Here is a 14,065-nt window from a genome sequence, read left to right on the forward strand (position 1 = left end):
TCCGCCTCCGTGCTGACAAGAGGGGAGTTCCCCAACCTGTAGGTATGGTGCCGGTTGTTCCTCCCGAGGTGCATCACCTTGCTCTTGTCTGTGTTGAAAGTAATAGTGATGGATTTCCATATTGGAGAAAGCTACAAAAGAAGTGGTTGCCTTATGCATCCCAGTGGCTGGAATTCAAGTCGTGTCAGGTGATGTATAGGAAAAGTACTCTCAGAGCTGTCCTCTCTTGAATAAAATAATCAGAGTTTACACTGAATTTTGTAATCTTGGTTTAACTTGTTAATTATAAAGACCTCATTAGCTACTGAACTGTTAGGTTAGTGGTCTTTTGTTTAATTTTATTTATCCATCTGTTCAGAAGACATGTCAGCAGCAAAATCTAAATCCCCAAGCACTTTGTCTAGCCTGGAGTTTCATTTTTATGAAATGTGTTGCACAGGAAAATCAATGGTAATGCCAAAGAAAGGAGACAGGAAACACTCTAGTCCAATGCTCGGGATAACATTAAACAGCCTTAAATGCCTGGTTGGAGATCATGGGACATTTTGAATAAGACTGTCATATTGATAAAGGTTCTGGAAGACAGTAATTTTACAAAGAAACCCATTGATTTCCAGTAGCTGTTAAATTTGAAATAAGTAGCAGCTGTCATTCATTACTATGTTCAAAGATATTGAGTAGTGTGAAGATATGAAGATGTGATCAAAAAAGAACAGGAAGAATGAAAACCAACTTGCTGTTCTCAAAAATCCATCATCAAGAGTACTCTAATTTCTATTCAAAATAACTGTATCAAAGAATTTTGTTGACAAGCGTGCAACCCTAAACCGTGTGAGTGCATTTAAGTGAAAACAATTTTATGACGACTCCTTTTTTCCTCTATTCTTCTGGGGTCAATTCTGTTTCCCATACTCTGAAGGCTGTAGAGGAAGGAATTCGGGAGCAGGAGGGGCCAGGAGAGCTCCTAGCTGGCACTGGTGTTACCCTGGGGGAGACTAACAGAATGCTGCTGCCTTGCAAAGGAATGTAACCCAGGATAAGGGGAAGCCTGTTGTACAGACAGGTAACCACTGTCTACATTCAGACCCAGAGCAGGTTAGTTGGTGTTACAGCTTTTGTTATAGTTTCCTCTTTACTTTGTTATAGTAAATCAGCAGTTTGGTTTAGGAATAGTAGAGGTGGTAGGGAGATCCCAATAGTGCCCAAGGGCATGAAAGTGCCTGGTGCCTGCCTAGGGCTGAGGGGGCCCAGGACACAGAGTGGCCTTGAGACTTATACGGTGGCAGTCTAGGGAAGGACTGCAGCTGAGTGCAACTCAAGTCCAGATAGGCCTAGGGGCCCAGACAAAGCTAAAGTCAGCTCAGTGTCCAGAACAGGGTGGAGACAGGGCCAGGGGGGCCAAGACTAAAATAATCAAAATAAAAGCTGGTACCCAGAAGCCAGGTCCAGAACAGTGGGCCTGGCAAAGAAGGCCCAGTGAGAGAAAAGGGGCAGAGGCTGAGAAGGCCAAGGCCCCTACAAGGGAACTATAGCATAGTAATACTTGCAAGGCATGGGCATGGCTGGTGGGGAGGCTCGGAGGCCATGAATAGTCCTTAAGGCTGCATGTACCCTGAGGGGCTTGTGTGGGCTGAGGGGGCCCACTAGGCGCAAAGCAGCTTTAAGACCAGCAGGTCCGGGTGGGACTTGTTGGTGGTCAGAACCGAGGACTCGCTCTAGGACTCTTAGACAGATTTCCTTTCTAATATTCAATAGATGCATGAAGGCTTGGCAGGAAAGAAGGGGAGCGTGCCTTAGCATCAGAGCAGGGCAAGAGTTGTGTAGCCATGAGGGAGCAACATGGCCCCTCATGGAACCCAAACTTTACCACAGATGGCATCACCCACCTTCTCCTCTTGGTTTGGAGGCTTGTAAGTAGATGCCCACAGAAACATCCCCCTTACTGCTCTCTCCTCTGACCTTTACCAAAAGGCTTTCAACAGGCATACCTTCCACTTTATAATGCATCTGAACATGTGTACATCACCTTTATATATAGGGCAATGCCATTTTCTTTTTTCCCCTGTACCTTTCCTTCCTGAACAAGCTATAATCACCTATGACTATAACCCAGTCATGTGAACTACCCCACTATGTCTCTGTAATCCCAATTACATCATAATTCTGTGCTTGTACTAGGGACGTCCAATTCTTCCTGGTTGTTCTCCATACTTCTCACATTAGTGCATGAAGTTTTCAAGTATCTATCTGACTGTTCCATCCTCTCCCTGAGAACATTGCTGAGGTTTCAATTATTGCTTTCCCTTGTTAAGTTTTTATCCAGATCTCCAGAGTCTTTATTCTCCTTGGGCTTTTGTCTCCATCCCCTGGTGACAGACATGTTACTCATCTGCTAAAAATGGAATGTCAGTCTATACCTGCATCAAGCAGTAATGGCAACACTCATATTCCTACTGGTTTTTCTCAAGGAGAGCAGACTAATATGTCCTACAAGGAAAAGGAATCTTTGAATGAATAGTGACCCATAGTTTCCTGTTCTGCATTTCTCATTCAGAGGCTGTGGACAAACACAATGATACACTTTTTAAACAAAGGAACCCTAAGGACTTACTGGGTGGCAGTACATATCAGCTGAACCAATGTAACCCTGTTTCCTCTGTCTGCTCCTATAGCACTGTAAATGAACCTAAATCACTACCTTTAAATCTGGATAGACCAGGCTTATTGTCACAGTGCTCCCCCATTTAGCAACCTTCTGTTCCTAAGCTTCTTCTTGGCAGTGGTACTTCAGAGCCTCTTAGCATCAGGCACTTAAAGAGCTTTTCCTGGGTGTGGACAAACAAAGTAATTTTCTCCAGGTTACAATGAGCCAAAGTAACTCTTCAGCTGTCCACTGTACCAATGTAAGTGGACCTAACACACTATAACTTGAAACCTGATACACTGTAGACACACAAAACAGGTACAACAGTTCAGCTGATGTGCAATCACAAATCCCCCCTTTTTCCCTCATTACAATGCTGTATCATTTCATCTGTGCACAGATTTGAGGAAGTAAAGCAAAATAAGAGACTTTTGCTAGTGCAAGGACTCTTTTTCCCTTGTAGCACACTTACTCTGCTCTCCCTGAGAAAGTTCAGTAGAATTTAAACTTGTTTCATTCAAATTTAAATTCATAGCAATTCTGCACTTTAACTCTTCACTCCTGTAGTGGTATAAGTAATCACAGTGGCTCAGTGGGACTCAGGGTAAACTAGTACAATTTAAAATTGATACTGTTTTATTTGTTGACACCCAGAGAAAGCTCCGAAAGTACCTAATCTTGACAGGTGCTGAAATATCATTGCTGAAAAATAAGAGCTGAAGAATAAGACAACATGGCATGCGCTATGAGAGCTGATTATGCAGAACAGTCTAAGGGACTGACCAGGACGAACATTTTCACATACTGTCCAATATCTGGAGGTGGGAGGGAATATAAAGAAAGAAAACATTTGAAAGAGGAACTTTCAAAAGACTCTAATTGACCCAGAAGCTTCAGAACATTCTACCCTAAGAACCTGATCCAGATTCCTCTGAAAGCAAAGGAAGCCTTTTCAAAGGAGCTAAAACAGGCTGAAGTACACAATCTTCACTTTTAATTACTGAAAGAAAACAAAATCCCTGTGCCTATTCCAAAACTTAAAATTAATGCATAATTACATCAGAAATTGATGTACTTATCCACTAATGATTAGTTTGAATCTACAAACAGGTATGTTCCTTCTTAAAGACACTGTTTGGAAAATACTTTAAAATATAGAAATTACTCTCAACAGTTAATATTGCAGAACAAATGCCGGAAGCATATCCCTCCTCTGGCAGCTATTTCTGGATTCCAATCTACAACAACAAGCAAGAAAAAATAATAAAATAAATTCCTGGAAATTCAAATCTTTTATGATGCTGACAGTACACCAGGATATCAGCTTTCCAGTATAGTTTTTTGAGAACAAACTTGCTTTTTCAAAGTTCTTAAAAAGGCTGCTTTCCTTCAAAGGGAATGAAGTCTGCCTTTTCTATCATGCAACAGGAACCAGATCTAAGAACATCTGAGGAGAAAGGATGTTTTCGTTTCTTATTTGAACAGTCTTTCAAACTACCATTTACATTCTATCTCACAGATCAAATAGCTACAATTATTACAGAGTAAATAGCCTCTTCTATTGAAGGCAATTATATCTGCTGGAGTAAAGTAAGCTTATTTTATCTTAGTAAAGACCCAGATAAGAATATCTGGTTTTCCTAAAAAAATCTAAGTGGGTGGAAAATATGACACTCCAGTTTTCAACATTTAAATCTAGTTGCAAACATATACATTTCCTAAAAAATGCTTGGCAATACAAATCTGCACACTAGCCTATGGAAGCCTACCCTGCAGTCAGAAGTTCTGAAAGGACACATTCTTCTCTGAGAGCCCAGAGCAGTCTCACATGAACCCCACACAAGCCCTATGTGAACATATTTTTGAGGGTAGTTTAATCAATAAAATGCCACGTGACTTTTAACCTTCTAAAAACCATGTCAATTCTAGATACTAGGGACTGAATGATCTCTTACTGACTCATAACTGTGAAGCATACCAGATTCTTTCTTCAAGAGAAAAAACCAGGAACAAATTAGTCCCTGGTGCAACTCTTCAAGTCAACGGAGTTTTATACCAGGGATTAATTTGGTCCTCAAATCTGGTAATTTATCACTATGCAGAGAATTTATGATTTTGTAGTTTGGAAAACAGTAACTAGAATGAGATGAGATGAGTCCAGGGGAAAAAAGATAAATCCAAAAACTATAATTTATATATTCTTGAACTGGAATGTCCCTACTATACATAGTCTTTGTGAATAACATTAGATACTGTAACTTAGCCTGAGAAGGTAAAGAAGAACATAAGTGATGGATTTAGTAGTTAATTCAGAAGGTATAACATAAGCAGAGATGGGTGAAAAAACTGGTCTAAAGCAACTGCTATTTACAAAAAGAGAGAGAGAGAGAAAGAGAGGGAGAGAGAGAGAGGGAGAAAGAGAAGATATTTATGTGTCATAGAAATTCCAAGAATTTCTTTCCTGGAAAGAATCCATGGCTACCCTTCAGAGACTTACAGCAAAATAAGCTAATGTAAACTCACTGGTACTATTTTGTATAGTCCTCCAGATGATGAGATATACAGAAAATTTATTACATTGGTTAACACAATGTCAAAGTCTATTTTTTTTCCTGTTATACACTGCTGCCTATGGTAGGCTGTTTGATGGCATAGTAACTGGCATCGCCTATTAATTGTTAATACATCTACATCCACATCACTGCCTGAATGACTTTAGTACAGAGCTGTTATAGGCCATAACTTCTACTCTCTAGTAACAAAACTTGTTTCCACAATAGTCTCAGGAATAGTAATAAAATGTCAGGTTCTCTGAACAACAGACAAATGCTAGGAGTATGGGCTGGAGTATCTTGCAAGCAGCATCTTTTGAAACTAAGCATATGCTTAACATGCCTTTTCCACTACTGCTTGTGTGGGATACGTATCCAGCATCATTACCTATCTTCTTGCCTGCCACATTTTTGTATGTTTCCCATTCATTACTCAAAGAAAAATTATAGGACAAAATGGCTTAATTCAATTGTTATGGTATTCCTTTATATATCCCCTACAGTCTTTTGAAAGCAGAACAGCTACAAGATGTTACTCCCCAAATGAGATGCTTCAAAAAATGATATACTCAAATTCCAAACCATTCCTACATACCTTTGGCTGGCCCAGGCTCTTTAGAGATGTAAAATTTCTGGAAATTTTGAAGCCATTGGAAAAAAAGATCTTTTTCTAGTTCCGGGAAAAAACAGAAATTTGGGGAAAGATAGAAATATATGCAATACTTATTTTCTTAGCACCCTTTACAGATCTAAATTCACTATGCTACTTTAAGAACATAAAATGTATTATGTGTAACTTGGTTTGCTCATAAAATTATCATGTTTGGTATATTTATTAAATTTAAAAGTATAGTTTATTCCGAGAATAATTACAAATTTACTAATTGAATTTATTTTTAAAAGTTTTCAATTTTTGTTACAAATGGAGCTACAAGCTGCTGAACTCTAAGGAACCTTACATCTCTTAGTTTTTGCCAGTCTATGAGAAGCAGGCAAAAATTAAAGTTAAAATAAAAGAAACCATCAATATTATAGTAAAAAGAAAGTTGTTATGTATTCTGGGCTTAGTTCCCTCTGCAGTGTCAAGTAGATACTGAAAGCACTCATTTTTAGAAAAAGTTCTGAGAAAAAAAAGGAAAAAAACCCCAAGACTCATTGAATACAAATTCTGCTACATGAAACTTCGTCTAACCAGTCTCATTTTCTGAGCTATCACTATCAGCAGTTTCTGATTCTTCTGATCCTTCATTTTTATCACCTTCATGGACTTCTGAAAACTGAAGGTTTGCCCGGATTGAGACAAGCTTCTCTACTCTTTCAACGTTTTAGTTTATTGGTGTGTTAGTTTATTTCGTATGAGTATTTTCAAACAGACTAGTTTCTTTCACATGCTGCAGAAGATGGTGGAATCTGAAGCAGGCGAGAAGCAAGAGGAGTCAGAGACTGTGTTGTGCAAAGTCCTGCCACCATGTTGCACAAGGGATACTCTTGGCAGAGTCCCAAACTGCATTCCTGGACCAAATACTTGAAGATGTTCTGTATTCTGCAACATTTGAAAGTACCTTTCCAACATCAAGTCCTAAGTGTGTTGCTCGTTTTGTAATCCAGTCAAATGCAGTACTCTAACATCACTAACATTTCTGCCTTTGCATGAATTGATTGGCAACAAAATTCTTTCTATCCGTTCATAAAGTCTTTCACTTTTCTTTCTTCTGTACTTGTAAGTGGAGATACACTTAGATGTTCAACAACAGTTGATTTTATCTGGGCCATTTGGTAAGGAATGTCTTACAAAAGTGCACTGTCTGATTCAGATGCAATGATTGCTGAAAAAATTGGCTTTAGAACCTTCAGGGAGTTCGGCAGCTCAACACAAAAGACATCCTAATCAAGTACAGCGCTCCTTACACTTCTGGGTACTTTAAGATCCTCAATCATTACTGTTTCTTGAAGAGCTTCTCTTTTTTTAGTAAACTTTCAAATGAGATCACCACTCCACCCCATTGAATTGTAATACAGAATTTTAATAGAGTTTGAGCATCACTGTTTTATTCTTTGCATTCTTTTCTTTCTCCTTCTTCTTAAAGACCGCAGCTACAATACGAGTAGCTTTTACATGTTTTATAACTTCTTTTGCTCTTCTATAGATTTTTTGCAGTGTCCAATTTCATGATGTCATTAATAAGCAAATTTAACCCATGGGATACACATCCTATTGCAGTAATATGTGGATATTTATCCATTATGATCTCCCACGCTGCTTTCATGTTACTTGCATTGTCAGTCAGCAAAGCAAATACTTTACCACTTCCAATCTTCTATAGGACTTCACATATTTTACTACTAATACACTCTGCAGTATGCCCGTTCTCTTCTGTTTCAATGCTTCTGTAAAAACTGGTTGAGGTGTTGTTATCACAAAGTTTATGAATCCTTTGCCCTGCACATTCGTCCACCCATTTGTAAGTACTGCAAAACACAGTGCTTAAGTTAATTTTTCCTTGCACAAATTGCATTACACATTCATATTCTGACTCTAAAAGAGGCTTACTCAAAGAATATCTGCTGGGCAAATGGCATGATGGTCTTAGTAATTTAAAAGCTTCCTGCCAGTATGCATTTTCAGTCATTGACATGGCATCCCAGAAGTATATATTCCTCTTGCAAGAGCTTGGTCATTTTTTCCTGATTTTCAGGTGTCATCTTGTCTACAAATGAAGCTATTGAGAGTTTTTTGTATACAGTTGGTTGCAATATTTGGTTATAGAGGACGTTGGGCAACCCTTTGTGATGCTGATGTTATAAAGAAGCAGCAGCAGTAGGACTTCTGCATCGAGAAAGTTGGAAAGAGCTACTTGCACGATCATCATTATGATCTACCTCCTCCGCACCTACACCCATGAAGGATTTTTTAATGTCTGCAGGACACTTCTTACATACAAGGATGTGTTTGGTCATCCTAGCAGCATTTGGAAATGCATGTTTCATTTGACAGTATTTGCAAATCACCTTTTTTCCCCCAGAATAACTTGCAGTGTGGAAATGCTAGAAGTTGGTTGCACCATTGTGCTGAGGGAGAAAAAAGAAAAATGTAATTTAGTGGCTAGCTTGCATACACACACACATATATACATACAAACAAAACACTAAGCTACAGCATGTACAAATTTAGTAATGAATGGAGGAGAGGCCTCCTCAGAGCTAACTGTGAACAACTTCCCTGCCCTGCAGGTCTTACCTCACTGCTAAGGTTGGGTGATTTGTTACAAAACATAAGATTAGTGGGAATTCAATTATGATTTACATAGATTATAAAATATACTAATGCAGTTAAAATATAGTTTAATACACAGAATTCAGAGAAATTTAAACTCCTACCTTTCAATAAAGAAGTATACTTTCTTTCAGCTTCTGTGTGCTGCTTCTGTACTTCTGTGAATCTCAAGGTCACAAGGCCAGGAAGAGGCAGGTGCCTTTCAACTTCAAACTTTTAGGCTTGCTCTGTCTGTCTCCTCTCCTGAGGCTTTCGAGCAAGCAGGGCTATAAGCTTCTTGTTTCTAATCTCTACAGGAACAAATGGATGCTGTTGCCAGTGTCCACTCCCAGTCCTTTGAGGCCTAATCAGAACGACAGGTGCAGATCCACCAATCTCTAGATCAAAAGTCAACAACAGAGGGAGTCCACAAGCAAAGGCAACACTGAAAGCTTCTTCTTTCTCTTGTGAAAATGGCAGTGCCCCCTGGGGGCAGAAATGCGTCTTGCTCTTGATTTTGAGAGTTGTACTGTATTGCTTGTCCTTGGTGTACAGGAATTGTAATGATCTGGTACTGTAGACAGTCTTGCATAAAAGTCTTCCTAGTACACAGTTATTAGAAAACATTTTGGGGTAGTAAAGGGTAGCAATATATGAACACCTTGTCTTAAACACTTTATTCATCATTCTAAAAGAAAATATTTCATAAGAGGTTTTTTAATTTCTCCAATTTTTTTTCAATTTCCCCAATTAAAAAAACAAAAAAGTCCTCAGAAAACAACAGGGAAGAAAAGGCTTTTTTTCAAACTTTTCTGTTTTTTTTCCAGGCCTTCACATCTCTACTCTTCATTGCTCAAAAATAAGCAATACTTGTTGATTTCTTCCTCTATCCCATGGTATATTCATGTAACCACTATGGTTGTGTTCCAAGTTAACCTACTTTTGATATTTTTTGTGGTTCTTAACCACATTTGCCAGTACCCTTTAATAGACTAAATTTCATCACTGCTTACATTCTCATCTAGATATGTTCTTTGTATGTGCTGTGGCATTTCCAGCACGTATCATACCTTCTCTTTGTTTCACAACTTTTGAATCAAAATAAAGCACACTGTACCTTGTTGCTAATTTGTCCTTTTATTAAGAAAAATGCAATAAATATTTTAAAAGTAGAAAGATTAAAAAAATCAGCTTTCAAGAATGTGTGCTTGAGCTAACTAGCAGGCAAGCCACTTCCACGAGAAATACCAGGGTCCAGTGTGCTGGGCACAGAGTTAGAGGTTGACATTGCTGCTAATGTGAAAGGGAAGAGGAACCATGAACCTGACATCAGGGAGCATCTCCCCAGTCCAGGCTCACTGTGCCCTGAACCTGGGTTTCCCATCTGTGTGCCTGCTTTATGTTCCCAGGGTGTCTGTGGAAGTGGCAGCAGGAGAACTGGAAGCTCTGTTCCCCAGCTGTGGGCACTTCATAATTTGGGGCAAGGGCAGCTGGGGATTGAGGAGCTGGCACCCCAGAGGCTTTAAAGTGTGTATTACCCACCTATCCCCACCATGAGCCTCTGATTCCATTCCCCCTCCCCCTTTCCTCCACCCACTCAACAGGTAGGCTAGAATTGCCAGGCTTAGGGTTTTGAGAATCAACTGACTGTTGGCCTGGCCTGGACAGCCCCAGTGTTGAAGTGGACACGGGGCTATCCCAGCCAGGGCTGACAATCAGATTGCCATCTCACTGCACTGGGGACTCCAGCCAGTCCCAGTGCAGTCTGGGGCTGGAGCTAATAGTCAGCTGATTGTGAGCCCCAGCCCCAAGTGCACTAATGCTGAATCTTTGGTGTGGTTCAAAGGGCCAGTCAACTATCAGCTGATGGTCAATCCAGGTTCAGATATGGGTACTCCTCTTTCAACCTGCCAGTTCAGGGGCCTCTCTCTGCACTGGCAAGTAGTAATGGAATGATCTGAATCTGATCCCAATAGCTGCACCTCCTGCCATTCATGTCTTGCATGGCAGGAGGCATGATTGTTGGGAACAGGGGGCAGATTCCAGCATGTCATTAAATGAAAATATCAGAAGATTTGGTAGAATGCCTAGGAGCTCTAACACTTACTGTGTTGCTCGGGACAAAAATAATGAATGGTGATTTCTTAAATATAAGTAGTCAAGGGCTGAACATGGGGTAACCTCAATACTGAACTCTTTCCAAAAACAAAAAAATGATCAGTGACATAAAAGAAATAAACATGGATTACACAAGTGCCAGTGATAACAAATCTCATTGCATTTACTTTGTGCAAACAGAAAATAGCACTAAACCAACAGTATGTACATTTGCAAGCTTACAGGGGCCAATTTCAAAATTTAAACCAACTGTCATCAGCTGCAAGGTATCAAAACAAATATAATGGTAGACGGGTAAAATACAATGGGCTGTGTTATGGAAGAAATCAATAAAGCCTTCTGTCATTGAATTCTATGGACAGTTTAAAGTCACTCAGCCTCACAAGCCAGACCTACATTACTAGGTTCTACCAGCTTTGGAGCATCTTCCCTTGTTACGGGTGAGATTTCCTATAACTTATCCACATAGTTAAAAGCCTAGTGTTGATAGAGTTTAAAGCAGCAGAAATACTTCAGCAAATTTAAGCTATGATCTCTTCATTTTGCTACTAATCTATACTAGCAATCTATGGATGCTTACAGATGTGGGGAACCTCCTTCCCCCCCGCCCCCCCCAAAAAACCCCAAACCCCAAAACAGTGCTTTATTTTCACCTCAGTACATCCCTACACCAAGTGCAGCACTTGCCCAGAAGAGGCATCACATTAGTTTGACCCGGCTTGCCCAACATCTGTATAGATCATGAGCTACATAAAAGCTTTTTGATGCTTTTATCTAATAGCTGATTGAATCAGTGACAAAAAGCACTGCTAAAGCACCTGATCTATACAGACACTGGGGAGCCAGGTCAAGCTGATGTACTTCTTCTTCCATTAGAGAGGTATTTTTCATTTTCCACGTCTGTCTGCCTGTATGCTTTGATACCAAACTATGTTGGTTTAAACTTTTTCTAGGAGGACTAGCAAAAGTAGCAACATACCAGAAATGGTAGTGCTGAGTGATGAATCTGTGATGGTCCACAAAATACCGGTGACACAAGGATTTTTGTGGATGATATCTTTTACTGAACCAACGTGCATAAACTTAGACACATACTGCATTCAAAACCTTGCCTAAGTCAATCCCAACCAAGCAGCTGATTCAATAAAAGATATCACCCACAAAAATCCTTGCCTCTAACATATCAGAGAATTTTTTCCTAATGTGCACTAGGTTTCAGTCAATGTTTTATTTCCTTTAAATGCCATTTGGGAACAGATAATACTTATCTAATTCATAGGATCATTAAGACTACTGTTAAATGTTTTACACTAAGACAAAATAGATTGCTGCCATTTCCACCTCTCCAGAAGGCTGCCACGAGAGAACTAGGGACAATTTGAGACAGGGAGATCATACTCAAACCTAGTGGGGCTTAACAGGAACTGGTTCAGGATTAGGACTGGAATTCAATGCTTCCTAATTGCTTCCCCTTTACATCTGTTCCTCACATAGCCTATGATGTGATACCTTGTGTTACTAGAAAGATTTTTGGCACAATGTATCAGTGATCACAGTCTGTAATATAAAGCAAAGGTACTCAACCTCTGGACCACTGGCCAAATGCAGCCCAGGGAGACATGGCATCTGGCCCATGGGTGTACCCATGGGTTGGGAAATTTGGCAATGGAGAAGCAGTAGCCATTAATATCACCACCTTCTTCTCCTGCTGGTAAATTCCCACATCTTCTGTCCCCTGTACAACCAAGTCAGGGAAGGGTCAAGACCCCTCTCCCTGCATGGATGGGTTGGGGCCAGACCACACCTCTTTCCCCCTGTGCAGCTGAATCAGGGCTGAGCCATGTGCCCTTCTCCTCATGTGGCTGAACGGAGCTGAGCTGGGCTGCTCTCCATCCCGCTCAATACAGTTAGATGAGGCTCCACTGCACCCATCTCAGACACTGGATCAGAACTACTGGCCTAATCTGGCCCATAGACAGACTGGGCACTGCCCAGCTAGCTGGCCAGGGATAAAGATTGAGCACCACTGATTTAAAGGGTTGTTCTCAGATCAGAAACACTTTCCAAACATGATGAGGGTTGAACTTTAGACTTTCAAATATGTGAAATGGTATCCATCTGAAACTCTAGGAATAAGCATGTGCTGCAAATCTGATGGGAAAAGGGTGGTTATGGGAATTTATGGTTTCAGATGCCTATATTTTTTATATTCTGTTACATTTGAGTGGCAATGAAAATATGTAATGTTATGATTAAACAGGAAAATAATTTTCGAGCATTAGTAATTCTTCTTTAACCTTCTCAGGCAACCAAATGTTAATACGGCAATTTATCTGAGCATGAGTCATTCCACCAAAGTCAAAAAAAATATTTACATGCATTACTGTTTTCTGGATCAGTTCCTTTCTACCTTTCCACATGTCTGTAATAGTACCCCTCTCCATAATATCTGAACTTTCCCCAAGAAAGAAGGATCCAGTTTTGTCCCCAACTTCCAATGAGCAATGAACACGATAAACAGCCCCTTTTAGCTGTGCAACATTTAATAAATTTTATGCAAGAGACATGAGTGCTTTTATAAAGAGATACATCCTATATTGAAGAACTTGAGACTTCCTTCTTCCTCCCCAGGCCAACAATGGTACAACTCCCAGATACCAGAGAAAGTATACATGTAAATTACTCTCTTGGGCCTACCATCAAGCTAGCACATCAGAGTCAGCAGTCTTGGAGGAGACTGCTTGTCATTCCAGCCTGTGCATGTCCAGTGTTAATAAAGGAATAGTTAACCCACAATAATAGTAATACAAAAGTGATCCCTCCTGTGACCATCCCACATTTCCTGAGTGACTACCTAAGGGAGGTGAGTCTCCTTGGCATGTAGCCTGTTCAGGATAGATCTGGTTAAGGGACAGCTAGATACTTACATGTCTGGAGCTCTTCTGCTTCAGAAATAGAACAATAAAGTCAATAATTAGTTCACAGTGAAATTAAATCTAAGTTTCAAATATTTAGAGCTGAGCTGCCTCTCCTGAATTTTCTAGCTGTACCCACTAGGTTTTTATTTTTGATTTTAAAAATTTCCTTTTCATGTAAAATATATAAAACAATAACAACTCAAGAACAGGATTAGCGAAAAAGAAAAATGAATTAAGATGGTTAAAGTGAGATTTTTGGACACCCATAAGAATTTATATTGCAGAAGAGCATATCTGAATCAGTGGCAAACTTGATATGAACTAGGGTGAAGCTATGCAAAGTTTATGCATTAAAAAATTCTCATCCAGAGCTAAGATTAAAATGTAATTGAATCTGTCATTTCAAAGTATTAGTATCAGATTTCCAGATAATAAGGGTTGACATACTCCTATGCTAATAAAGGGAAAGTTAGCCAAGTAAACAAATGCTATGTTTCTACTGTAAGGAAATACTTGTCTCAATGAAGCAACATTTTCAGCACGAAAGTAATTTAATCCTCTAACCACATGAAAAATGATC

At 39.7% G+C, this 14,065-nt stretch overlaps 1 protein-coding gene across 6 annotated transcripts in view; it reads right to left on the bottom strand.

The window, feature by feature from the left end:
• Positions 1-14,065, bottom strand: part of ATG7 (autophagy related 7) — a 285,204-nt gene that overhangs the window by 163,757 nt on the left and 107,382 nt on the right. The window contains exon 18 of one of the 6 annotated variants that reach the window (XM_019537036.1): positions 3,850-3,882. The exons of the other annotated variants lie outside the window; for them this stretch is intronic. Within the exon in view, the coding sequence (XP_019392581.1) occupies positions 3,865-3,882 (18 nt within the window). The 3' untranslated portion in view covers positions 3,850-3,864. Of the gene's footprint in view, positions 1-3,849; positions 3,883-14,065 lie in introns of those variants that run through there. 6 annotated transcript variants of the gene reach the window in all.

Source organism: Crocodylus porosus, unplaced genomic scaffold (genome assembly GCF_001723895.1).
Source record: "Crocodylus porosus isolate Cpor-Errol unplaced genomic scaffold, CroPor_comp1, whole genome shotgun sequence".
Classification (NCBI taxonomy): Eukaryota; Metazoa; Chordata; order Crocodylia; family Crocodylidae; genus Crocodylus; species Crocodylus porosus.